We start from the raw sequence: 25,952 nt of genomic DNA on the forward strand, positions 1-25,952 counted from the left end.
TGAGGAAAGGAGTTTTTCGTAAATTTTCTGTAGGATTCTTGTAATGATCAAATATTTACAACCTCTGGTAGGGTGCATGCTCGCACAGACACACTTCCTTTTAGTGTCTCGGTCTGCTCTCTTAAATCTTTTCATAGTTTTGGAGGCCTTTATCTGATAAGATGAGTCTAATTGCTGAGCAAACAAGCTCATTGAATTGTACAGCATAGGAACAGACCCTGTGGTTCACCCTATCATAACGTACCTATATCAATCCCATTTAACGGGACCTGATCTGTTGCCTTCTCTGCATTGGCAATTCAATTGTTCATCCTGTTTTAAGAGTACCTGTTTCCATCACAATTTGACCACTGTTATACCACCATTAACAGCACTTGCCATGCCATCCCATGTCTGCACCTTGAAAAGTCTGATAACCTGACTGTACTTCTACTCTGAGCGTATAGGCAGATACTAAAGACCAGAGCAGCACCAGTGATGAAGACCAAGAAGGTACGGTCAAGGGAGGTGGAAGAGCACTTCCAGGACTGCTTTGAGTCAGTGGACTGGACAATATTAAGAGATTTGCCTTCGAGTCTGAATGAATGTGCCACATTTGTCACTGACTTCATCTAGATATTAGGGGATGAGTGCATGTGTTCAAGAATGTAGCAGAAAATACCCAATAAAAGCTGTTGAAAAGCCAGGAGATTCAAAGTCTGCTGAGGGCTAAATCAGTGGCGTTCAAGACTGGTGATCCAGAATTATATGAGAAGTCCAGGTACAACCTACAGAAGGCTATTTTAAGAGTTCAAAAAAAAATTCCGATTAAAGTTAGAAATGAAAGCTCTGGCAGGGTTTGTAGGCCATTACTTCCTACAAAGCTAATTTTAATATCATGAATGGCTGTGTTGCTTCACTCTCAGATGAGTGCCATGCCTTTTGAACATGCATTAAAGGGGAGAATAAAAGTACACCTTTGCCAATCCCTGTAGCATCTGTTGATCCTGCGATCTCTGCTTTGGAGGCTGATGTCAGAACATCTTTCAAGGCATCATGACCTGATGGTGAACCTGGTAGCGTGCTGAAAACCTGTGGCTGCCAACAGTCGGCGGTGATCAAAGGTACAGGAGCCTCAGGACCAACACCACCAAGTTCAGGAACAGTTGTTACCCTTCAACCATCAAGCTCTTGAACCAGTGGGGTTAATTTCATTCAACTTCCACCTATCCCATCACTGAACTGTTCCCACAACCTATGGGCTCACTTCCAAGGACTCTTCATCTCATGTTCTCGATAGTTATTGCTTACTTATTTATTATTATTAGTGTTTTTTGTATTTGTACAGTTTGTTGTCTTTTGCATATTGGTTGTTTGTCCTGTTGGGTGTGGTCTTTAATTGGATTTTCTGAGTTTGCCTGCAAGAAAATGAATCTCAGGGTTGTATATGGTGACCTATATATACTTTAATAATAAATTTATATTCAGAAGTTGGATCTAGTTGTCGGAGGCTATTTGAGACGCACATCAATGGGAGCATTTAACAGGTAGTGGGAGCTTATCCCCGCTACCACCCCTGACTATAACAACCTTAAGAAACCAACACAACTATACCCTTAGTTCTAATCAGCAAGCACCAAAACCTGGGCCTCTGTACCACCCTCTGCAACTGGATCCTTGACTTCCTCACCGGGAGACCACAATCAGTGCAGATCGGAAATAATGTCTCCTCACTGACAAGCAACAGGACATGTGCTTAGCCCACTGTTCTACTCTCTCTACATCCACAACTGTGTGGCTAGGTACAGCTCAAACCTCATTTATAAATTGGCCAGTGGCATGACTATTGTTGGCAAATTTCAGATGGTGGTGAGGCGTTCAGGAGCGAGATAGATCAGCTGGTTGAGCGGTGTCGCAAGAACAACTTTGCACTCAATGCCGCAATGTTAATTGCGAACTTCAGGAAGGGGAAGTTGAAGGGACACGCACCACTCCTCACATTCTGATCAGCATGGAAAGGAAGAGCAGTTTCAAGTTCCCGGGTGTCAACATCTCTGAAGATCTATCCTGTGCCCAACATATCGATGCATTTGCTGAGAAGGCATGATCATGGCTGTGTTTTATTTTGAGTTTGAGGACACTTGCCATGTCACCAACGACACTTGCAAATTTCTACAGATGTACTGTGAGAGCATTCTAAATGGTTGCCTCACCACCTGGTATAGGGAGGCCACTGCACAGTACTGGAAAAAGCTGTACCAAGTTGTAAACTCAGCCAGCTCAATCAAGGGCACGAGCCTTCCCAGCATCGAGGACGCCTTCAAAAGGCAATGCTTCAAGAAGGCAGCATCCATCATTGAGGACCCCCATCATGTAGGACATGCCCTCTTCTCATTGCTACCATCAAGGAGGAGGTACAGGAGCTGGAAGATGCACACTCAGCATTTCAGGAACAGCTTCTTCCCCTTCGGCAACAGATTTCTGAATGGACAACGAATCCATGAACTTCCTCACTTATTTTTTTGCTTTCTTTTTGCACTACAGTACTTAATTAATTTTTACTGTGTGTGTTTATAGTAATTTATAGATTTCCAGCATCTGCAGATTTTCTCTTATTTGTGTATATCATTTTATAGTTTTTAATTATTATGTATTGCAATGTACTGCTGCTATAATACAACAAAATTTTATGACATATGCCAGTGATATGAAACCCGAGTCTGAGTTGATGCATTTCAGGTTCGAAGCGAGTGGGTGAAACAGTTCCTTAAATCCTCTTACTCCTATGTCCTCTAGTTTAAGTACATCTACTTCAGTCTTTCTTGGGGCTTAAGTGCTGGTATTATTCTTGTAGGTCTAGTTCTCTAAAAATTTTCCTAATATGTACTGTAAGTCCTGTTACATTATCTTAGGTCTAGTGACTTTTCTCATTTTCTGTCAGCAATTTTCTTTATCGTCATAGAGCAGATGATTTTGCATATGCTAGATAAAACTGTGCCCTCAAGTGCAAAGGCTACTAGTGGGATTTGAACAAGAAACTGAAAATAAAAAATCAAGCATGAACATTGCCTTATACAGTTTATTTCCCTTATCTTGTCAGTAATGTTTTAGCAATCCAAGTCATGAAGTATTGTTGCTTTATTCCTAAGCTTTTTCTGATCTTTGGATAAAGGGGTTAAACATGGGCCTTTGTGAGAAAGGGTCCTTTCTAGCCTGTTGGCCTGTGGTATTGGTGCTTTTATGTTTTTGTTTGTAATTCATTAATTTACAGGATGTGTATGTTGTGCTTAATATCAGCATTTTTTGTACAACCTTTATTGCCACTGAATAGGAAAGTCATTAAATGCCAACGATATTGGTGAATCTAGAGTCACGCATAGGCTAGACTGGATAAGAGCTACAGGCATTTCCTCTGAAGGAGGTTGCTATGAAGTTTTGTACCATTACCAATTCTGCCTTTTTTCCTCTAGATTGGAATGTTTCTTTGCTTTAAGCCTCCTCAATATAAATTAATATTTACCCCTCCACTTTTCAGCCTTATTGCTATTGATAGTTTAAGGAAACAACAACACATTCTGGAAATGCTCAGCAGGACAAAAAGCATCTGAGGGAAGAGTTTATTCTGTGTCAAAATCTTTCATCTGAAGAGTTATGATGAAAGGCCATTGACCTGAAGTATAAGTGTTTTTTTTCCCTCTTTCCACAGAAATTGCTTGACCTGCCGAGTATTTCCAGAATTTTCTATTTCATGTGTTCACTGTCTGTATTTTAAGAACTTCAAGTAATTCTTGAAGCTTTTATCTGAGATGAAACCAAATTTCAGTGATCTACCATTTGGGATTTCTGAGGAGTTTCATTATTGGTGACAAATTAAATAATTCACTTGCTCAATCTGCTGAGTTAATCCTGCTACTGAAGAAGAAAGTAACCTGTCTTTGTATAGTATCTTCCATGACTTCAACACGTGGTAAGGTATTTCACTGCAAATTAAATAAATTAAGTGTGATCATAATAATGCGGGAAAATACAGCTGCTGATTTGCCCACAGCAACTTCCCACAAAAGTGCTGATTGACCATCTATTCATGAGGATGAGTTTTAGCCAGAAGACTCCAAGAAATCCCCTCCTTTTTTTTGTATTTTTTAGCATCTCATTTCAAAGACGCCTCCTGACACTGCGGTTTACCCCACAATTACATTCAAGCACCAGATGACATTGTGTTTAAACATCTGAATAAAAAGTAGGAATGATATCATCGAACTAAGCGTCATCATCCCTTTTGCAATGAGTATTTGATCTTTGGTTGAGATGTACATTTTTTTTCAAAGGGTTTTGTACCAAGACAGAATAGGAGCAGCAGAGCAAGGAAACAGGCCTTTTAGCCCGTTGAGTCAATACTGTACATAATCCATAAACTTTACACTGATCCTACACTTATTCCCACCTGTTCCTCACATATGTGTCAATCTGTCACCTCCCTTCACCATGATTTTGTCGTTCATATGCACACCAGCTCCTCCGGAGGCTTACAAGGCAAAAGTACAAAATCCACACAGGGAGGACTGGAGGTGATGGTGAATGGAGGTGTGAGACTGCAGAACTTACCACTTGTGCTTACAAATACAAGGGCCTGTTTCTAGGTTAATTGGCATGGGATTGCATATTACTTTGGGACTGAGAATCTGCTCAAATAAATTGGACAATTTAAATATCTGGAGGTTTTCCAAAGTGACCATATTCTTACACAAATGATTTATTTAAATTTGAGGGGGTGTGAAATCAGTAACAGAACATCATGATTCTCTAAAGGCTTTAACTAAATGGATGCTTAGGCCTTTGCTCTTTGATTCTTTAATATACTGCAAGTTGTTATTCAATGATATAGCTAAAGTGGACACGAAGAAATGAATGAGCTTGGAGAAACTTATTAAATTTAAGCTTTTCTGAGACCAAATATGTTATTTGCAAAGAGACATACATCAAAGTTGCTGGTGAACGCAGCAGGCCAGGCAGCATCTATAGGAAGAGGTGCAGTCGACGTTTCAGGCCGAGACCCTTCGTCAGGACTAACTGAAGGAAGAGTGAGTAAGGGATTTGAAAGCTGGAGGGGGAGGGGGAGAGCATCTGCAGAATTCCTGTTATTTGCAAAGAGAGTTGGATTAATTAGAACCTTAAATTAGCTGGGATGAAAAAGGTGGACTGACACGCTGTTAAATGTGTATTTGCATGCACTGCTGAGAAAGTTACTTCAGGAAGGAGCTTCTCAAATTTTGCCAAAAGCTCTTTTTATGGTGTTCTGGATTTGTTAGGAATTACATTGAACCTGGTCATATTGAGTTTGTGGCTACTCTATCTAGTTCCTTAATTCACATTGACAAATTTATAGATTTAGGGCTGACTGCTGTTAGCAAAGGTATTGAACATTGAATTATTGTGGCATTTGATCTTCCATAGAACGTAGAACGTAGAACAGTACAACTCTGCAGGATATTAGGCCCATGACATTCTGCCAATCTTGACAGTAGTTTGTCCTAAATGACCTCTTTGTGTATCAATGGTATCCCTCCATTCCATTCATGTCTGTGTATCTGAAGCCCTTCATTTCTCTGTTCATGTGCTTCCCAAGTATGCTGTTTGCCAGAAATATCAGAACCCTCTGTGCTCATAACCTAAACTAACCTCTTTGAGATGTTACCTCGATCATTTGCTGAACATGACCTTTTTATTGATATTCATTTTGATACTGATATTTCATGATATTCATCTGACTGCAAGTCCCTACAAAGGATTGTGAGAACTGTTGAGAGGATCATCAAATCTCTATTTACTCATTACAGGTATTTATTGGGAGCACTGTGAACACAGGGTTCTCAGTGATCTCTCCCATCCGTCCAAAAATCTCTCTGACCCCTGACCATTAGGCAAGAGGTACTAGAGCATTAGGATAAGAACTGTTAGGATGAAAAAACAGCTTCTTCCCCCGGGCCATAAGACTATTGAACACCCTGCCACCACCCAGGTCTCATCACCTCTGAAGCACCAGTAGTGTTATACGGTTTATTTTTTAACTTGTATATGCACCTTATTATTTGTTAATTTATTTGTAGGGTAATATTATTTTGTGTTATGTGTGCAAGTTATATGTACTATGTTGTGCACCTTGGCCAAGAGGAACTTTGTCTCATTTGGTGGTACACGTGTACAGCTGAATGACATTAAACTAGAACTTGAAAATTAGTATCCTTTGAAATTTGGCTGAGGAAGTTAGATCTATACCCTTCAGCGTTTAGAAGAGTAATAGATGATCTTATTGAATGATGGCCCTTGAGGTGTTTCTTCTAATGGAAAAATCAGACTGAGGAGACATGGTTATAACTATAGGGGGTGGTCATTTAAAACTGGTGTAGAAAAGAACTTTTCACAGAGGTTGATGAAGCTCTGGAATTCTTTATACCAGAGAGTACAGAGGCTAGAATGTATCTAAGGAGGAAGAAGATACATTTTTCATGACAACAAATTTCACGAGGTATGCCAGTGATTTTAAACCAGATTGTGATCCTGATTCCTATTTTCATATGTTCTTGTACTCAGCTGCCATGTTCGCATGAGAATTTTAAACTATTGTCTTTTTTTTAAATTCAGATCATGAATTATAAAGTTAACGAATTAAAGCATAATGTTTTTAGAAAACAAAATATGGGGACATTCCAGGAAGGCCTTGATAAATTGGAATGATATTAAAACATTGTTCCATACAGTCTGCCAACTGATTTGTTTCGATTAGATAGACCATATAACTGTGACTGTAGAAGTGAAAAGGGTTAGCAACTTTCAGTTTTTTGGTGTCACTATTTTAGAGGACCTTTCCTGGACCTAGCACATAAATGCACTTATGAAGAAAGTGCAGACTCCTTAGGAGTCTGTGTAGATACAGCATGACATCTAAAACTTTGACAAACTTCTGTAGATGTGTAGTGGAGAGTGTATTGACTGGCTGAATCAAGACCTGGTATAGGAACACCAATGCCTTTGAAAAGAAATCCTACAAAAGGTAGTGGATTAAGCTCGGTACATCACCGGTATTGCCGTCCTCACCATTGAGCACATCTAATTGAAACACAGTCGCAGGAAAGCAGCATCCATCATCAGAGATCACCACCACTCAGAACATGCTCTCTTCTCGCTGCTAAAATCAGGTCGAAGGTACAAGAGACTCGGGACTTGCACCACAAGATTCAAGAACAGTTACTACCCCCCAACCATTAGGCCCTTGAGTAAAAGGGGATAACTACACTCGTCAACGATCTCACTTTAAGGACTCTATCTCATTATCCCATGTTCCTGTTATTTATTGCCATTTACTTATATTTGCATTTGCAGTTTGTGATTTTCTATACTCTGGTTGATCTTTCATTGATCCTGTTATAATTACCATTCTATAGATTTTCTGAGTATACCCATAGGAAAATGAATCTCAGCATTGTGTATGATGATGTTGATATTAAAATTTACTTTGAAATTTGAACTTTGAACTTTAATGTTTAACCAATTCTTTTTAGAATAAAAGTTCAAATTGCGGAAGACAACATGTATTGCACTGGGAACTTTCCCCATATAGATTTTTTTCTGGGAGTTTTAACACAGGCCGTCCCCAGCTCTACCAGGAACTGATCCTGCCTTGGAAACTCCCTAAAAGAAATGCATTTCTCTTTAGTTCTGTTTATTGCTTTATTTCATTTGTTTCAATAGAGGAAACACAGCATCTTCATGGCAATGCTTTCAGGTGAGGTCAAGATTTTCTTGCTTAAAAGAAAATTCAGCTTGACAATTAACTGTTTAATTGTATGAAAATTACTGGATCAGGTACATATAGTTGCTTAATTTTTTGATATATAATTCTACACTTTATATTGCATTCACATATTTGTATATAGCATTAACATATTCAGTAGAATTCTTTGCAATCAGTTTTTTTTCCTTAATCAAGAAATTAGTACAAATCTCAAAGTGAACATACGGTATTGTTGAGAGAAGGAAGTATTTTTAATGACACATCTGCTAAAACTCCATGGCAATCCACAAATGTAAATCTAAGTTGTTTTCTTTCACAGAAAGTTGATTCTGTGAAACTTGGTAGTAACTGACAAAAGTATACTTCAAGGGGGAAATAGTAGCTTTAGTATTTAAAAATCTCTGTCTGTACAGTATTAATCTAATCCTGGCAAATAAAAGGGGTGATGCCTGCATTAAAGTAATACCAGATGAAACATAAAAGTAATCTCTTGGCTAGTTTTAGGTATCTTTCTGTGAGATTGATAAAAGTGCTTAGAATTCAAAGAGTAGGATGTATCTCCACTTCATGTTAAGCTTGGATGTAAAATAGTTTTGGCTTCTCTCCAATGCTCAGTACATTTCGCGTAGAGTTTCCTCCTTTTGGTGGGGGGCGGGGGCTACTGACTTTGATTTTAAAAAGTTTCTATCCTGACTGCAGTGCAAAAACAAAGTAAAATCCGTTTTGAACGTGTGATGTTTTGTTTGGTTTAAGTACATCATGAAACTGCCGTGGATTTTACCAAGACGTGATTTAATGTCACTTCATTCCAATATAACATTAAACTTAGCAGAAGTAATTTTTGTCTTTTGAGATCAACTGTAAGCTGATTTTTTTTCTACATTATCGGATCAAACGAATAGTGGCTTTGCATGTTCTCTGCTTTTTATTTTTCATTTACAAGGCATTTGTGTGCTAGTCAAATGTATCTTATATTTTTGCAGCATTTTCACTAATGATTGTTGATCTAGAGGCCTTAGTGCACTGAGTACAATGCAAATTACTGTAGGTGGGCTCTGAATATCAGCCAGTGTAATGCTGAATTTTATCTATTGTGAAAATACAGCGACAATTATGAAATTAAAATAGAAATGCCCAATATTTCCTTGTGCTTAATCATAAGGTGCATTACTTGGGATTGAGGAGTGGAAGTATGTACCCTCAGTCATCATCTTGGCATAGACCCATAGAACCACAGAACACTACAGCACAGGAAACAGGCCATTTGGCCCTTCTAGTCTGTGACAAAACATTATTCCACTAGTCCCATTGACCTGTATCCAGTCCATAACCCTCCAGACCTCTCCCATCCATGTACCTATCTAATTTATTCTTAAAATTTAAGAGTAAGCCCACATTTACCATGTCAGATGGCAGCTTGTTCCACACTCCCACCACTGTCTGAGTGAAGAAGTTCCCCCTAATGTTGCCCCTAAACCTTTCCCCTTTCACCCTGAAGCCATGTCCTCTCGTGTTTATCTCTCCTAATCTAAGTGGAAAGAGCTTATTCACATTTACTCTGTCTATGCTCCTCATAATTTTGTAAACCTATAATAAATCTCTCCTCATTCTCCTCCACTCCAAGGAATAAAGTCCTAAACTGTTCAATCTTTCCCTGTAACTCAACTCCTGAAGACCCGGCAACATCCTAGTAAATCTTCTCTGCACTCTCTCAATCTTACTGATATCCGTCCTATAGTTAGGTGACCAGAGCTGTACACAATACTCCAAATTTAGCCTCACCAATGTCTTATACAACCTCCCCATAACATCCCAACTCCTATACTCAATACTTTGATTTATGAATGCCAGGATGCCAAAAGCCTTCTTTACAACCCTGTCTACCTGTGATGCCACTTTCAGGGAATTATGTTTCTGAACTCCCAGATCTCTTTGTTCCTCCGCACTCCTTAGTGCCCTACCATTTACTGTGTATGTCCTACCTAGATTTGTCCTTCCAAAATGCAACACCTCACGCTTGTCTGCATTAAATTCCATCTGCCATTTTCTGGCCCATTTTTCCAATTGGTCCAGATCCCTTTGCAAGCTTTGAAAACCTTCCTCGCTGTCCAGAATGCCTCCAATCTTAGTGTCATCAGCAAACTTGCTGATTCAATTTCCCACATTATTATCTAGAATTCTAGATCATTGATATAGACAACAAACAACAATGGTCCCAGCACAGATCCTTGAGGCACACCACTAGTTACAGGCCTCCAGTCTGATAAGCAATCATCCACTACCACTCTCTGTCTTCTCCCACACAGCCCATCTCCTCTTTCCTGCAAGATACAGTTTTTTTTGCAAGGGACAAGTGCACCAAACCCCAGTAACATTAGTGTCCAACACCTTTATTTGTAGAAGAAATGTATGAAGGGGCATGACAAAGGGAGATGCCAATATTTTTATCAACATCAAATTCCCTGTATGTGTCCACATACTTGGCGATAATAAAGGATTCTGATTCTGATAGTGAAAGAGTTTTGAATAAGAGGCCATGGTTTCAAGGTAAGGGGGCAGTCGTATAAAACTGAGGTGTGTAGAAATTTCTCAAAGGATAGTTGGCAAAATTCTCTACCCTACAGAGCTGAAGAAGCCAGATCATCAGAGTTATTTAACTTGGAGACAGATATATCTTTGAAAGATTGTGGGAGATTGAGGGCTATGTGGAGGTAGAACAGAGGAAGAGGTTAGGCCTCAGGCAGGGCAATCATGATTGTATTCAATGGGTGAGCAGGCTTAAAGAACCAGGTGGTCATCTACATTTTTCTTCTTGTAATCTTGTATTGAACCATGTTGAAGCACGTTCATATGCAGCATGCGCAATTATGTGAGAAGTATTTTAGACTCATTGAATTGAAGATGTGGCACACTGCTGGCCATGAACTGCATATCATAGAGTGAAACTGAAGTAATCTGAAGATGCCGGATGATCCCTCTGCTGTGTATAAGGAGTTTGTACGTTCTTCCTGTGACTGTGTGTGTTTTCTCTAGGTCCTCCGGTTTCCTTCTACAGTCCAAAGATGTACCGGTTGGTAGGTTAATTGGTCATTATAAACTTGATATCCAACACCATCTTGGCTGGCCCTCTTTATTAGAGACAGATGGAGCAGGATGCATACAACATATAGCAGCAACACCTTAGGCAGCAGATTCTGAAACTCCCTCCGCAAAATGCCCTATGAAATTTTTGCAGCTCACTGCTGTTAAATGTGTTGAAAGTTCCTGAAGGCTGAAAGTATACTTATTAATTAAAATACATATTCAATTAATATAGCAACGATCTGAGAAATTGAAGGCACTATTCTGTTTGGATCAGCGACCCCGGCCAGTGACAAGTGGAAAGAGTCTGAGTGGAAGGTCGTCTGCAGTAGCCCCTCTGACTTCCATGTTTTAATACACAGGCACAAAAATCACAGCTAAGCCGACCCGTGAAGCGAAAGTAGACTGCTGGTCAGAGATGGATGGACACGTTCCAGCCCATTTAGCAGTGTTAACTACACCTTTTCTGCCTCGGTTTGGTGATGGAATGAAAGTAGGACGTTGGCTTTACCTACTCTGATCTAGCAATAATACCAGGCGAAGAATGGGAGTCAAGGAAACCTCCAGCTTCTGTTCTTCATTTTCAAGGTTTCCATAAAGCCCACTCCCCTGTTTGTTTCACCAAGCTTATGAATAGCATTTGCAAAGGAATTTGTGCCACCTATGTCTCTTTTGTACTGCACCCTTCCATTTCCCTCAAACTGTATCAGGGCTGACAGTTCTCTATTCTGCCTTTGGGAGTGCAGGAACTCAACTTAGTTTGAGACACCTGCTAACCAGACCACATTCTCATAAAACTGGACAACATCCACTTCATTTGCTGACCGCTATCTTTTGTGATATTGTAAATAATTTCCATCTTGGAGTTTGGTCCCATTTCCTTTCAAAATCAATATTATGAACCTAATTCCACCAAAGTACAATGCATTTGATCTCCATTTTCTTTGGGGGGGGGGGAGAGAACTCCAGTACACTATCAGAACTTTTGAGCATATTGTCTCCCAACCCAGATGGCACAACGTCAGAATAGAGGATTGTCCCTTTAGAACAGATGAGGAAGAACTTCTTTCGCCAGAGGGTGGTGAAGGTGTCAAATTCATTGCGACAGTCACTGGGAATATTTAAAGTGGAGGTTGCCGGGTTTTTGATTAGTAAAGGTGTCAAAGATTACAGAGAGAAGGTGGGAGAAAGGGGTTTAGAGGGATAATAAATCAGTCATGATGGAATGGTGGAGCAGACTCAATGGCCCGAATGGCCAAGTTCTGCTCCTATGTCTTGTGGCCTTAACGATTTTCATATAAAATATGTAAAACAAAAGCTTAAAAAATTTTGTTTGCTAATATGTTCGAAGGGAATGGAAACCTGTGGTGGTCTTCTCCAAATCTGGTCTCCATTGCCAAAAGCAAAAGTCAGTGATTGTATTTCTGTGACAGTAATCACAGTTACATTCCTCTCTGGTTTTCATCCAACATCTGACACACTGAACCACTCCACTTTCCTTCAGCATCCTTTTCTGTGTGTGCAGCTAGTGATAATGTCATTATTTGGATAGGCTTATTCTCAACATTGCTGCCTTCATCTGTTGTCCTGACTGCAATATTTCCAGTTTGTTGTTTTTTTGTGAACTATCAGGACTCCACCTTGATGTCCAATCTCCTTAATGCTGCTATGAATAGTGCTGATCGCTTTCGGCTCTCACAGGTGACCAGTACTTGGACCTTATTCTCCAACCCCCTATTAACTGCCACTTGCACACCTGCCAGACCTGTCCTCCAAAGAAAGTTTCCTGGAGTGAGAAAATCAGAGGGGATACCAGGCGCTTGGTGAATTAGATTGGATTCCTGATCGCTATTAACCAATCCTATTGAAAAATCAAGGAAGTACACATGATCTTAAATGGTCGTTTGGATTAAAAGCAAAGTGTCACGACATAAAATTCTACACCATCCAAACGGATGACTATTACAATGTATATGAAAAATTTGAGGCGTTAAATTTCAAAATAATTGGTCAGTTTAATAATTGTAGAAGTGTCCAAGTCAAACAGTAGTAGTAGTAAGAAAGGAACGAAACTCCAATTCAACCACAGAAATAAGAGTTGGATATAAATGAGCTCATTTGGCAAATAATTAACTTTCAATCCTGCTCAAAATGTATCCAGAAATAACCCCTTCACCCTCCACTACCCCTAACATGACTATTCTTTCAGTTTATGTGGGGAAGGGAAACCCCAAAAGTGCCAGTGTAATGTTACAGGAATGAACTTAGATTTACAATCAATTCTCTTTTTTCTTTTACCATAATAAAACCACTTGTAGAAGGGTTGTGTGCCCCAACTGCATTCAATATGATGGCTCACATATCAGTGTCGTCATTGTACTGAATCAATGCTCTGTCTGAATATAAGCTAAACCTATTCTATTAACATGCACTATTCACCAATAGGTAGTCAGTAAGATAATGCTTTACTCTGTAAAGGTGCAAATGACTTCACAATAAAACTCACCACCACAGAGGTGATGAATGACCGATCAATGCATCTGTGAATAATAATACAATTTCATTCCATATATTTTTAACTTTGCTTTCAAAACTTCTGTGTGTAACTTTTTATGCTGAAATATGGAGAGTAAAAAAGCCTCACATTGCGGGATCGTATATTTGCTGAGATCAAAAGGATTGAGTGGGATGATCGCAATATGCCACAGGTGGGTGAGGGCCACAGATGATTGGAAGGTACACATCAGCTTGGTTGCAAGAAATTTAGCAAATGATCAGATTCATGACAACAGTAATGTAGCAAAATATTTTAAATTTCACAAGCAAATCTGAATAGGATTAGGAAGAAATTAGATGTTCAAAAGTAGAGTCCAAGAACGGGCAGTTTTAAAAGCTGGCAATAATGGATTGTGAAGAAATTTGAAGAGGGTTGTGATGCTAAAAGCTCTGCTTCCCTCAGGAAAGGAAGCACGCATAAGACTGTCTTGGAAATGGAGAACAGAAACACGTCTTAAAAAGATAGAGGGTAGAGGAAACTGTATATTTGCTTAAATTCAGTCTTCCTCAGTGACTACTCATTCAGAACCAGGCAATTCATAATCCTCTCATCCCTTTCAAATGAAGCCGAGGTCCCCTTCCATATACTATAACGTGGGCCCCTCTGCTTTGGTTCACCTGGGACTGGAGCATTCATCCACATCTTAGGCTGGAGGTAGATAAAGTTTTGAAAGATGGGGGAATTGATGGTAATGAGAAACTAGGACAAAAGGGGAGTTGAAGCCAACACAGATCAATCTTGATCATGTCAAATGGTTTGGCAAACTTGATGGAATAGGGGACCTACTACTGTTCCTGTTCCCTTCTGTATATGGTCTATCAAATAATAAGCAGGTAATTAATATAAGTAATGTTAACATTTATTAAGACTGTATTAAAATGTTCCTATGTAAATGATGTGCATAGGAATTGATTAATTTGTTCCTTGAATACCTCAGTGGAATGTAATAACTTACTGACATAAATGTTTGAAGCTGAAGTTCTAATAGTGAAAGTACCTGGATTTGTTCCAGAATAGCAAGTAGAACTTGATCCAGTTCCCAGTTGGGATTCCCCCAAGTCTGATGTGCATTAGTACTGTAGTAGGCAAATGCATTTTATATAGAACAGGAGCCAGCCTGTCTGCAATATTTATAATATTTATCCAGTGCAGCTAATGGATTAGTTTCTTTTTCTTTCATCTAGAAATTGTTTTTGTGAAGTTTTATTATACAAATATTCCAGCAGTTAGAAAGTGGAAGTATAAGTTGGTTCCAGGGGGTAAGAGAGAAGGCCATAATGTCTGTCAGTATCTCATCACGAGTTCCAGCTGAGCATGACTTGTTTGTGGCAGCAGATTTTGGAAAATCTCATTTCTATGCTGTAGTCTATATAAAAAAAAGGCAGCTATAATATAGATTTAAAAATAAGGGTTCAAAATTCCACTTCTAAATTGCAATCTCTTTATAGCGAGATGAAGGCACTTGGCTAAATTTGACCGTCCATTCCCTCTGTTGTTTGGATCTTTCTTTACTGAATGCTAGAAGCAGAGAAATGGCATCCCTGCCCTTGTCTGACATTCTGGGTTGTCCTGAAAACATCACTGGATTAGTGTCACTTCCCACGTAAAATCAATTTCCATTAAGATCCTTACCATGATCCTGTAGTTGCTGATCCTGCCAAATTAGATGAAGTTTCAGAAACTGACATTCTGGACATTGCTTTTAGCAAGGTCACGGAGAATATTGACAATTGCAGATTGGAAATAATATTTTTATCTACCCAGCCATACATCAACCATGACATCCGCTCACATCCAGAGAGGGTTTAGGAAGTGACCTGCTGATGGATGGACCTGTCAACTGTCCAGTGATGCTTTGTGGAGGGTAGAGTAGTTGAAAGTTGAAGGTCACATGATGCTATCTCAGAATGGGGAAACACAGTGGATTCCAGTTATTTGGACAATCGGTTAGTCAGAGCGGCCAGTTATCTGGGACAACCCTTGAACAGAAACTAAACGAGAAAATAATTGGGGCTAACTTTGTTTAACTGGAACAGGAGACTGTTGCCGAACAGTTTCTAACTAGCGTGAGTCGAGTGCACTTGTGTAGCTGTTAGACACTACGTCATGTTTTGAGTGAATGTTTTTTATATAGCATCAGTTGTGTATATTTTTGTTCAAAAAGTAGTGATTTTTGTTGCTGATAGTTGGCAAAAAATAAGCAGTAAGACAATTCAGAACTTTTTTACTCAACTGTGGTTTCAAGCATTTAGGCTTGGAGATGCTAGAAATGGCCAGGAGTGAAAATGAAGCAATTTCACTACTTCAAGTTAGAAATTACGAATAATTTGTAATCGTCTTAAATGTTACAATGAAAATGATTTGCATGGCCTCGTTTGCAGTGTGTTTGTAAATAGAGGTGAATATTGTGCAACAGCAGTGAATTCCTCCCTCCCTGCCCCTCCCACACCCACACTTCTGACCTTATGCAGGTAGTTTGGCCTAGACATTGACCTGATAATCTCTCGCTATGATTCCTGGACTGAGATGGCTATTAAGTGATCATGATTTATTTACTTATTTAGTGATACCGCGCAGAGTAGGCTCTGCCAGTTGGAGATATGGCTGCACCCATTGGAGGGCTTTTCTCTTTGGGCCTATTGACCTCAGTTTTATCAGGGCACCATCTGTCAATTGCTCCCTTAATGTCAAGTATAGTCACTGCTGCTTGCTTCTGGAGTTCAGTTCTCTGGTCCATGTTTGGAGCAAGATTCTCATGAGGCCTGTAGTTCAGTAGTGCTGGTGCAGCCCTGGCACACGTTTAGTGGGTAATTGTTGCTTGTGGTACTGTTGATAACTGCTTCCATCATTTCTTGCTATTGGTGATAGACTGCTGGGGCACACAGTACCCACACTGTGGAGAAGATGATTGTGTAATTGTGCTCCAACAACTTCTGTGTTGCTCTGCATTCAACAACTTCTACATTGTAATTGTCAATTTGCTGTCATGTAAACTCTTATGCAGCAATCCGATCATTGATAAAGTAATGTAAGAGTAATAGTCATCACATACTGAATTCCTCAAATAACTGGGATTGTAGTTATACTCTGCAGGATCAATTTTGCTGCCTTTGAGGAGATAGGGGGCTTAGATTCAGCATTTCAACTAGACAATGCCACCTCTTGAGCTAACAACTGCAGGTCATTTCAACTCCCCAACCATTCACACACCAATCTGTCTGTCCTTGGCAGTCTTTACTTCCACGATGTGTCTAAATCCAATTTTGAACAATACCACCTCTGCTTGGGCAGCAGACAACTCAAGGGTAAGAACAACCAATTTTCTGATTTTTAGGTAATCCATACCTCCTGCGCTCCCACCACTCCACCCTGCTTCTCTCTCTTTCTGTTAATCTTTTCCATCACTTCCTTGTCCCCCCACCCAACCCATTACTTAGACCACCCTCCCCCAGCTGGTTGCATCCGACCATTACCTTCGTACCTATCCACCTGGGGTTTTTGTTTCTTCTCTTCGTTCACCTGAATACCTCTTCCCTCACCTAGCTCTATTTCCCTATTTCATTTTTTCCTTGGCTTTTTCTGCTCATCAGCTTTCAGCCTCAGTATGACACTTCCTCCTCCCCTCCACCCTCCACCTGGCTCTATCTTCCCTTCTTCCTTCACCCACCAGCCCTCTCCAGTTTGTTTCCATCTACCATCTAGTAGCCTCTGCTTTAACCCTCCATCTCACTTCTAAATAAACCTTTCTTCTACTGATTCAAAACCGAAATGTCGACCAGCCCTTCACCTCCACTGATGTTACTTGACCAGCTGATAGTTGACCTGCTGATGACTTCCAGCAGTGTGACTTTACTCCAGGTTCCAGCACCTGCTGTCCCTTGTATGATCCACTTCGGCATTGGTTAGTTCTGTAGTTACTGCATGACTTGCATATTTACTGGAAAGGTTACCAAAATTAAGTCTCAGTTTCTCCCAGAACAGAAATTTATGAACTACTTGTGCAAGTGCAGTGAGAGAAGCCTGTGGGGATTTCCCCTCTCTTCCTGTTCCTTGTGTTTGCACCATTTTACCCCTAGATTCACTCAGTCTGAGTTCTTTTTTTCCCAGAGCTTAAATACGACTGCAGTCCACACACTTTTTTTTATGAACTAAGAAAGGGTAATCTTTGATCACTTCTGTTTGTTTTGCTGTCGATCATTTCTCTTGTTCTCTTCTGGAGGGACTATGTGACTCATGCCTGGCCAATTTCATCTATTAAATCATGTGACTGTTGCTCATACAGGAGCTATAGAAAAGAAATTGGCAAAGCACTGTATCAAATTTGAGGCAAAGTCTCTCCTCATTAACACTCTGCAGATTGTGTTTGCAGGACAATGATCAACGTCGAAATCCTAAGCATTTTTCTTAGATCATTTCTGAAGTATCCCTAATCTGACATTACCCCGATATGATTAGTAACTCAATGATGATAAATGATCAGTCCTGGAATTTTACTGATTTCCACATCCCAGAATCAGAATGATGTTGCACTAAACAGATTAATCTTTGGGGATGTCCAAAGATGCTGATTTTCCCGTACATGAAGTCCTCTTGCAAAGTGGTGTTATCTACATATCATTTCAAGAAAGGTAATAAGACTGTATCCTCGCAAACATGAGCGGAATATGAGAGAAGGGGAATGGAATCCATGACCAAGCATTTAAACAAGACAGAACATTACTTGTCAGCATGCATGAAGTTCCTCTTAATAAGAGATTTGAATTTCCCATCTCCTGAACGGAACCAGTAAGGAGAAATGATGTAAAACAACTCAGAACTATGACTAAATTGAGAAAATGAAAACAAGTATGCCCAAGAGATTTGTGCCGTTACTTGGAACTATTTGTGCAGAGCATGAAACCATGGCCAATCATTCCCGATTATCGGACAACAAAATATCAAAAGCAAGGGATATTAATAAAGTTAATTAATGCCAGCACGTCCAGGAATCCAGAAGTCGGAAGGTTGCTGTTAACGTGTGTGCCTCTGGTTTCCTTTATGTAACTCTGAAACACGTACATAATTGATGTGTATTTTGATCTATACGAATAGTACTTTGGAAAGAAAGTTAGAAGATGTATGATAGGAAAAGAAGGTAAATTTGTTCTGCAGCTGTGTGTTTATTTTGGGATGTGGGACTTTCCTCTTGCATCCCTTACTGAGTCCTGGAATTTAACTTTGTGAAAACCCAGAAGGCATCAAGCCAGTGAGACAGACTGTTTAGTGGGTCTGGATGTGATTCAAATGTTGGCTCAGACATTCTCACTTAGATCAAAGAGCACAGGAATAAAGTACCTGGCTCGAAGAGATGTATAGGCACCAACAAGTGGCCTATTTGAGTTCTCTGAACAAATATGTTCGATGATGTTCATTTGTATGAAGTCCTTGAAAGATGCTTGGATGTTACATCATGTGAAAGCTGAAAAGACGTGTGTATATTGAACATTTCATTATACAAGTGTGAGTTGAGTGATGAAATGAGACACAGGCCGTCTCTTTACTTCTAGGACTGATTATCTGAATGCAGTGGAAATCAAACTTTTAAAGTAGTTTCTAGCTGTCAGGCAGTGTTAAACAGATGCCATTGCTATCTACGCTGCAACACCCAGAGCTTTACAATAGCTTGAATGTTTTTGCGTTTGAGAGGGACTTTTTTCTTAAAAAAAAGTAGACTTGGAATCTTGTTTGCAGTGATAACGTGGGCATGAAATCAGCATCATTGAAGTCCCTTGCTGATTTTCACTGTTCCATTTTGAAGAGACGTATTTTCTGCTGGTAATTTGACTATAGATCTCCAAATTTGACTGACAAACTGCAATTTGAAAAATACCTAAATTTCTCCATCTTTGAGTCAGCTAACCTAACACTTTAAATAGGGAAATTTAAGCTTGGGGAGTACTGAGTATTTAATTATTGCATACTTCATTTTCTTGTACTATTTTCTGGTTTTAGTTAATGTACAGTTCAGATCTGAGTGTTGTATCCCATTTCTACTGTTGTATTTTACTTTATGGCTAAACACAAGGAAATGCCAGCTGCAGTTGTGATTGAAATGATCAACTCGGCGCTGCCTTTAATTTCAAACAAAAGGGAAATATTTCAGGCCTGATTGATTAATTGGTGGAGTGTTCTAAAGATCTGTTCTTGGCACGCAACAATTTACTATCTATATTAATGACTTGGAAGAGGGGGCAGCATGTAAGGCGTCTGTGTTTGCTGCTGATATGAAAATTGGTGGGAGGGTATGTTGCACTGAGGATGTGATGTATGGACTCTGCAACAGGATATAGGTAGCTTGAGTGAATGGGTGAAAACTTGACAAAGTGTGAGGTCAGGAACTTCAGTTGAAAGAACTAAAAACAGACTAAATAAAGAGAGGTTGAAAATGGGTGGATTTGTGAGGGCTTTACAATAAATTGGCATGCAGGTACTGTAAGCCCTTTTGCAAGGGGCACAGTGGCCTTTTTTGCTGGGGGTTAGAGTTTCGAAATACAGGACACGATTTGTGTTTTTATGCTTGTACAAGTTGCTTATGAAGGTTTTGGTTGCCTTACTTAGGAATGGTATATTAACAATAGGAGTTCAGTTGACTGCTTCCTGGAATGAGAGAAAAAGATCCATATTCTTTGGAGTTTAGAAGAAGAGGAAGCAATCTTAGTGAAATATGTAAGATCCTAAGTGGTCATGTCATGATGTTTCCACCAGTGGAAGAGCCTTGAACAAAGGAACATAGTTACGAGTTAAAAGGGCAACCACTTAAAATTGTGGTGCAGAGGAATTTTTTTCAGAGGCTACTGAATCTCTAGAATTTCCTACCCTGGAAAGTTAGGGAGACTGAATTATGGAAGTATTTAAAGAGGAGGTTTGCAACACATACAAAATGCTGGAGGAACTCAACAGGTCAGGTAGCATCTATGGAAATAAATAGATAGTCAGCGTCTTTTGCCAAGACCCTTCTTCAGGACTGAGAAGGAAGGGAGAAAATACCAGAATAAGAAGGTTGGTGGAGGCGAAGGAGGCAAGCTGGAATCTTGATAAGTGAATCAGGTGAGTGGGAAGGGTCAAGGGCTGGAGAAGAAGGAATCTTGATAGGAGAGGAGAATGGACAATAAGGGAAAGGAGGAGGAGATTCTGGGGTAAGTAATAGGCAGGTGATAAGAAGTAAAAGGTCAGAGTGGGGAATAAAGGAAGGGGGGCAGAAATTTGTTTACCGGAAGGAGAAATCAATATTCATGCCATCAGGTTGGAGGGTACCCAGATGGGATGCAAGGTGTTGCTCCTCTACCCTGAAGGTGGCTTCATTTTGGCGCAAGAGGAGGCCACGGACTGACATTCAGAAGCAGAATGGGGATTGGAATTAAAATGTTTGGCCACTGGGAAGTCTCACTTGTGAAGGATGATGCAGTAGTGCGCGGCGAAGTGGTCCCCTAATTTACAACTGGTCTCACCTTTGATGGACCAGGAAATTGTTCACAATGTGGAACGGTCGGAAGGGGAGATGAGGCAGAGTGGTCAGCCACGGGCATATTAAAATGGGGAGCGTGGCTGATGCATTATGGGCTAGATTGGCTACTCTTATTTTCTTGTGTTCCTGTTGTCATTTGCTTCCCTTAACAGACTTCATTCAATCTCCCAAGACAATTCTTTTTTTATATGAATTGTCAAGGATTTAACTCTGAGTTGAAGGCTACCCCAGGTTGTGGCCGAAGTGTAATGTTAGTATACAGAGTATATTAAAGGGCTGCCCATTATTGTTACATACTAAAAACTGTTTCTTTACAGCTTTGGGCGGCCATAGGCCATGGCAACAGCAAGAAACATAGAGTCATTGGCACCCCCACTTTCCCTGGAATCGTTGGCACAGCAAGCGAATGTAACCCAGGTTCAAGATGGTAGGTTATCATCTATAAGCATTGAACCAGAGGATGGGGGCTTCAAGGAGAAATTTGTACTGATCGTGGAAAACAAGTACAAGTGTGGACATTGCTGTCTTCCACTCTGTAATCCGAAGCAGACCGAGTGTGGCCACAGATTCTGTGGAAGCTGTATACAAAAAATTCTTGGGTAAGTTCAGTGAGATATTGTGATGTATAGTTTTTAAACTAATCTGAACCACATTGCTGTGTGTGTCTGCTGATGTAGTAGCTATTTTGATTCATCTGACAAGTTTGGATCTGAGACTTGGTTCACACATCTTCTGTTTAAATTTACTGCCACTCCAGGTTGTTTTGGATTGCCTAAACTGGTTGCTAAGGTTGCAGCAGGAGCTAACTCAACAAGCAAAAGTGGGAAAGAGAATGGCAGATCGGATTGAACTGCACAATGTGAGGCACTTTGGGAAGTTAGTACACGCCAGGATGTACACAGTGAATGGCAGGTCCCTGGGAATTGTTGTACAGGGAGATAAATGCATGTTTATTACTTCCCTGAAAATGGTTGACGGGTTGGTGAGGAAGGGGTATGGCACGCTCACCTTTATCATTTGAAACAATGAGTACAGAAACTTGGATGTGATGTTCTGGTTAGACAAAACACTGGTTAGTCTGCACTTGGGAGTATTGTATACACTTCTAGTCACCATTCTACAGGAAAGATCTGAATAAATGAGAGGTGGTGTGTAGATGATTCACAGCTATGCTGCTGGATTGGAAGGTTTGAGCTATCAGAGATTGGATAAGTTGGGTCTAACTTTTCCTGGAGCAAAGGAGGCTGAGGGGTGCCATGATAGAGGCACATAAAGTTATGAGAGCCATGGAGAACGTAGGTATGCAGAATCTGCTTACCATGGTGGGGGTGTCCATTACTAGAAGGCATTAGTTTAAGGTGCGGGGGAGCAGGTTTAAAGGAATCTGAGGTGTGTATATGGTGGAGGCAGGAGCAGTAACAACTTTTAAGCAACGTCTGTACGGGCACTTGAATGAGGGCACAGGGAGATGTAGAATTAACACAGTCAATTTGGATTGATGCTTCGGGCTGAAGGGCCAGTTTCTATTTCTGAGCACGTTTGATGTCATGTTTCTTTTTAATAACTCACTTCATGTTTTATGTATCCCTCTGATACATAATTGAAAAAATTGGTACAGTAATGGTAAATAGAAAATGGTAATGTTGATTAAAAAGCTTTGACACCAAAATCTTAACTTTATATGGTAAAGACCTGATAATTAGCATGTATTGGAATCGGTAGTAGCTATGAGAAAAAATCGATTCTTTCTGCTTTATTGATCAATACAGATTGATAAGTCTTACATCAATATAATTTGATTCTAAACTGTGTTTTCATTTGTTAATTTTGTGGTTATTTTATTTGAATGAAGCCCCAATGTGAAATAAATTGGGTTGAACAGTGATGAACAAAATGCAAGATGGTGCCAGCTGAACTCCATAGGGGTGGATGGATCCTGAAACGTGGAGTTGATGGTGTTGGAATTATATCTGCAAAATTATTCTCACTATGTGTATTGGATACATTTTAGAAACTAGGAATGGATGTGTATGGTATTACAACTTGTATTGCATTAAGACCAGAAGAGACATTTATAAACATATTGAGCTATGTAATCAAATTGTTTTTACTTTGCTATTGGGATGTAGCTTACTGTGATATATAATATTATGTAATATTTTTTCCAGGAATCCAAATTCTGTGTGCCCACTTGATAACGAGCCTTTATATGAGAAAGCGGTAAGCAATTTGGGACGTGTCGTTTTTGAATTTCAATTTTCGTATCTTAAGAACCATTAAAGTTCTATTTCTTTATTTTCAAAGGTTTTTAAGGACATCTGCTGTAAAAAAGAAATTCTAGCACTTCAAATCTATTGTAGGAATGAAATAAATGGATGCAAGAAACAGCTACCTCTAGGAAAGCTTGAGGTAATGGATACAACCGAACCCTGTCTGAAACACAATCAGTAGCTCCTGGGTTATTCTGGTGCATATTTAGATAATTAGTGGACTACAGCATGACTAAGCTTTAACCTGCAAGTTGCAAACTTTTATTGGAATGAACTCTTAATAATTTCCTTTTTTTTAATACAACGTCAATAGTTTTGTCTTTGGAAAGTATATAGAAATCTTACTATTAGGACTTTGAGATCATTTAAAGATTACTATGTGAAAATTAAGAAAATATTTTAAGTAAAATGATCAAGAAAATGTGACATTTGAACATTGTCTGAAGGTAGTAGTCTGGATGCAAACAGTTGTTTGATTGCTTTCTCTCCTGCAGGCTCACTTACATGAATGTCCTTATCAGGAAGTTCGATGTGCTCGCAGGGGATGCACAGAAAAGGTTCAGAGGAAGGATTTAGCTGACCATTTAAATTCAACTTGTACATATCGGGAGCAAGCCTGTAAATACTGCAAGAAAAAAATAACGATTGCAGAGTTAAAGGTAAAATGCTCCACAATAAACGTAACCGTGTTTCTTTATGCAATTACTAAGTTTATGCAAGTTTTCAGAATATCTGGAAGAATGTAAAAAAGGCTGGAGTTATTTGGTATAACCGACAATAGCTTTCATCCTATGGTCACACATTGGTCTGTAGTTGGCACTATGAGTTTGTGTCCTTGCTTCTTGCTTTAATTTTTATTAATGATGTCTGCTGTCTTTCTGCAACGTGGGTAGTAAGGGGACTCTCATGCATTCTCTTCATTTCCCACACATTCCCTCTCACCCTACCTCCTTTTGCCCAAGGAACATCTGATATTGAGTTCACCTCCACACTAGCTGACCTATCTGTTTACCACAGGGACCACGTTCTCATTGACTACCCTAGTACACTCGTCACTTCCCACCCACTCCTCTCCTTACCCTGTGACCACTCCAGCTACCAAAGGAGGTGCAGTACTTTCCCTTCACCTCCTTCCTCACAACCATCCAAGGATTAAAGAAACATTAAAGGCGAGGCAGCAACTCACATGCACCCTCACCAACCTCATTCAGTTTTTGCATTGTGGTCTACCCAACATCAGTAGGATCAAGCAGAACACCTGCAGACTGCCCGTGCAATGTCCTCAATGGACACCTTGACCATGCAGTTTCATATCATTTCCTCCCCCTTTCCCATTCTATCCTTGACATTCTCCGCTCCCAAAGTGATGTCAAACATAAAGTAGAAGAACAGCATTTCATAATCTGCTTTTGAGGTCTACAGCAAATTGAGACAAATACTGAATTTTGCAATTTCACATAACCCACCCCCTGAGTATAGTTTCCCACTCCTACAATCCATCCAGGTCTTTCTCCCTTCAGGGATTCCCAGCCATCTTTCTACCATGCACCCACATCATTAATAGAGGGGTCCATGAACCCTGGGTTGGGAACCCCTGCACACCCTTTGATTATCTTTACATCCTACTTCTCATTACTCCGGTTCTATCTGCCCGTCACTCACATACAGAACTGTGCAGAAGTCTTAGGCATATGTAAATAAAAGATAGGTGAAGCAAGGATGCTCTCAAAAATAAAAGTTTCTAAATTATCAGAAAATTTACTATAAAGAGCAGTAAACAGTAAAAAAACTAAATCAAATCAAGATTTGGCGTGACCACCCTTTACCTTTAAAACTTCATGAATTCTCCTTGGTACACTGTCGTGCAGTTTTATAAGAAAATCAGCTGGTAGGTTGTTTGAAGCACCTTGGAGACTTGCCACAGTTCTTCTGCAGACTTTGGCTGTCTCACTTGCTTCTGTCTTTCCAGATAATCCCAGACAGCCCTGAAGATGTTGAGTTCAGGGCTGTGTGGAGGCCTTACTGTCTAAAAATCTAGCGTGCCTAAGACCTTTGCACAGTATTGCACCCATCTTCTTGGGTTTCTGCAACCTTGGTCCATCTTTTCTCTTCCTGTCCCCTCTCCAGTCTGGTTCTGTCTGCCCTTTATCTGGGTTCTAGCTATCACTATTATTCATCAGCCTTTTGTTCTTCAAGAGCGGCAATTAAAAATCAAAAATGCTGGACAGCTGGACACACTCAAATGACCAGGTAGCATCAGTGGCAAGCAAAATGGAGTTATCGTCTCTGTATCAAGTAACTTCCATCAGAGTATTCTGATATAGGATCTTCAACCTGAAATGTTAACGTTCTTCTTTCCACTTACTGAGGACTTCCAGCATCTCTTTCACTTTAACACAGATGCTGGAAATCTAAAATAATTTTTCTTGTTCTTCAAAACCAGTTGTTAGTGAAGGAAATGCTAATCAAGATAGCATGAATTTAGTCACGTCCAACTATTGTTTGGTTGAACATGATCAAATATTATCTCTTTTTATTTTTTTTTGTTGATGTTGTTCCTTTCTTTGTGCCTTGTGGCATGTCGTGTGGCATTTTTTGCCGCTTCCTTGGCAGTTCGTCTTTTTTATGAGGCCGAGTTGCTAGCTTGACGCTTAGCCCAACGCAGATGGAAAGCTTGCAAGGAGCTGGCCGGATTCAAGCCCAGGACCACTTTGCCTCGAAGTCTGGTGCTGATGCCACTACACCACCGGCTGCCTTTATTTGTTGATG

The 25,952-nt window shown here is 39.9% G+C and overlaps 1 protein-coding gene across 5 annotated transcripts in view; it reads left to right on the forward strand.

Moving 5' to 3' along the window:
* The window catches only part of traf3 (TNF receptor-associated factor 3), an 83,007-nt gene that overhangs the window by 24,047 nt on the left and 33,008 nt on the right, over positions 1–25,952 (forward strand). For 4 of the 5 annotated variants that reach the window (XM_063047536.1, XM_063047524.1, XM_063047528.1 and 1 more), the window contains exons 2-5: positions 21,231–21,512; positions 23,082–23,133; positions 23,218–23,322; positions 23,678–23,842. In XM_063047536.1, coding sequence (XP_062903606.1) covers positions 21,250–21,512; positions 23,082–23,133; positions 23,218–23,322; positions 23,678–23,842 — 585 coding nt within the window. In that variant the 5' untranslated portion in view covers positions 21,231–21,249. Of the gene's footprint in view, positions 1–7,734; positions 7,763–21,230; positions 21,513–23,081; positions 23,134–23,217; positions 23,323–23,677; positions 23,843–25,952 lie in introns of those variants that run through there. The other variant, XM_063047540.1, reaches the window with a different exon arrangement.

Source organism: Mobula hypostoma, chromosome 1 (genome assembly GCF_963921235.1).
Source record: "Mobula hypostoma chromosome 1, sMobHyp1.1, whole genome shotgun sequence".
Lineage (NCBI taxonomy): Eukaryota > Metazoa > Chordata > Chondrichthyes > Myliobatiformes > Myliobatidae > Mobula > Mobula hypostoma.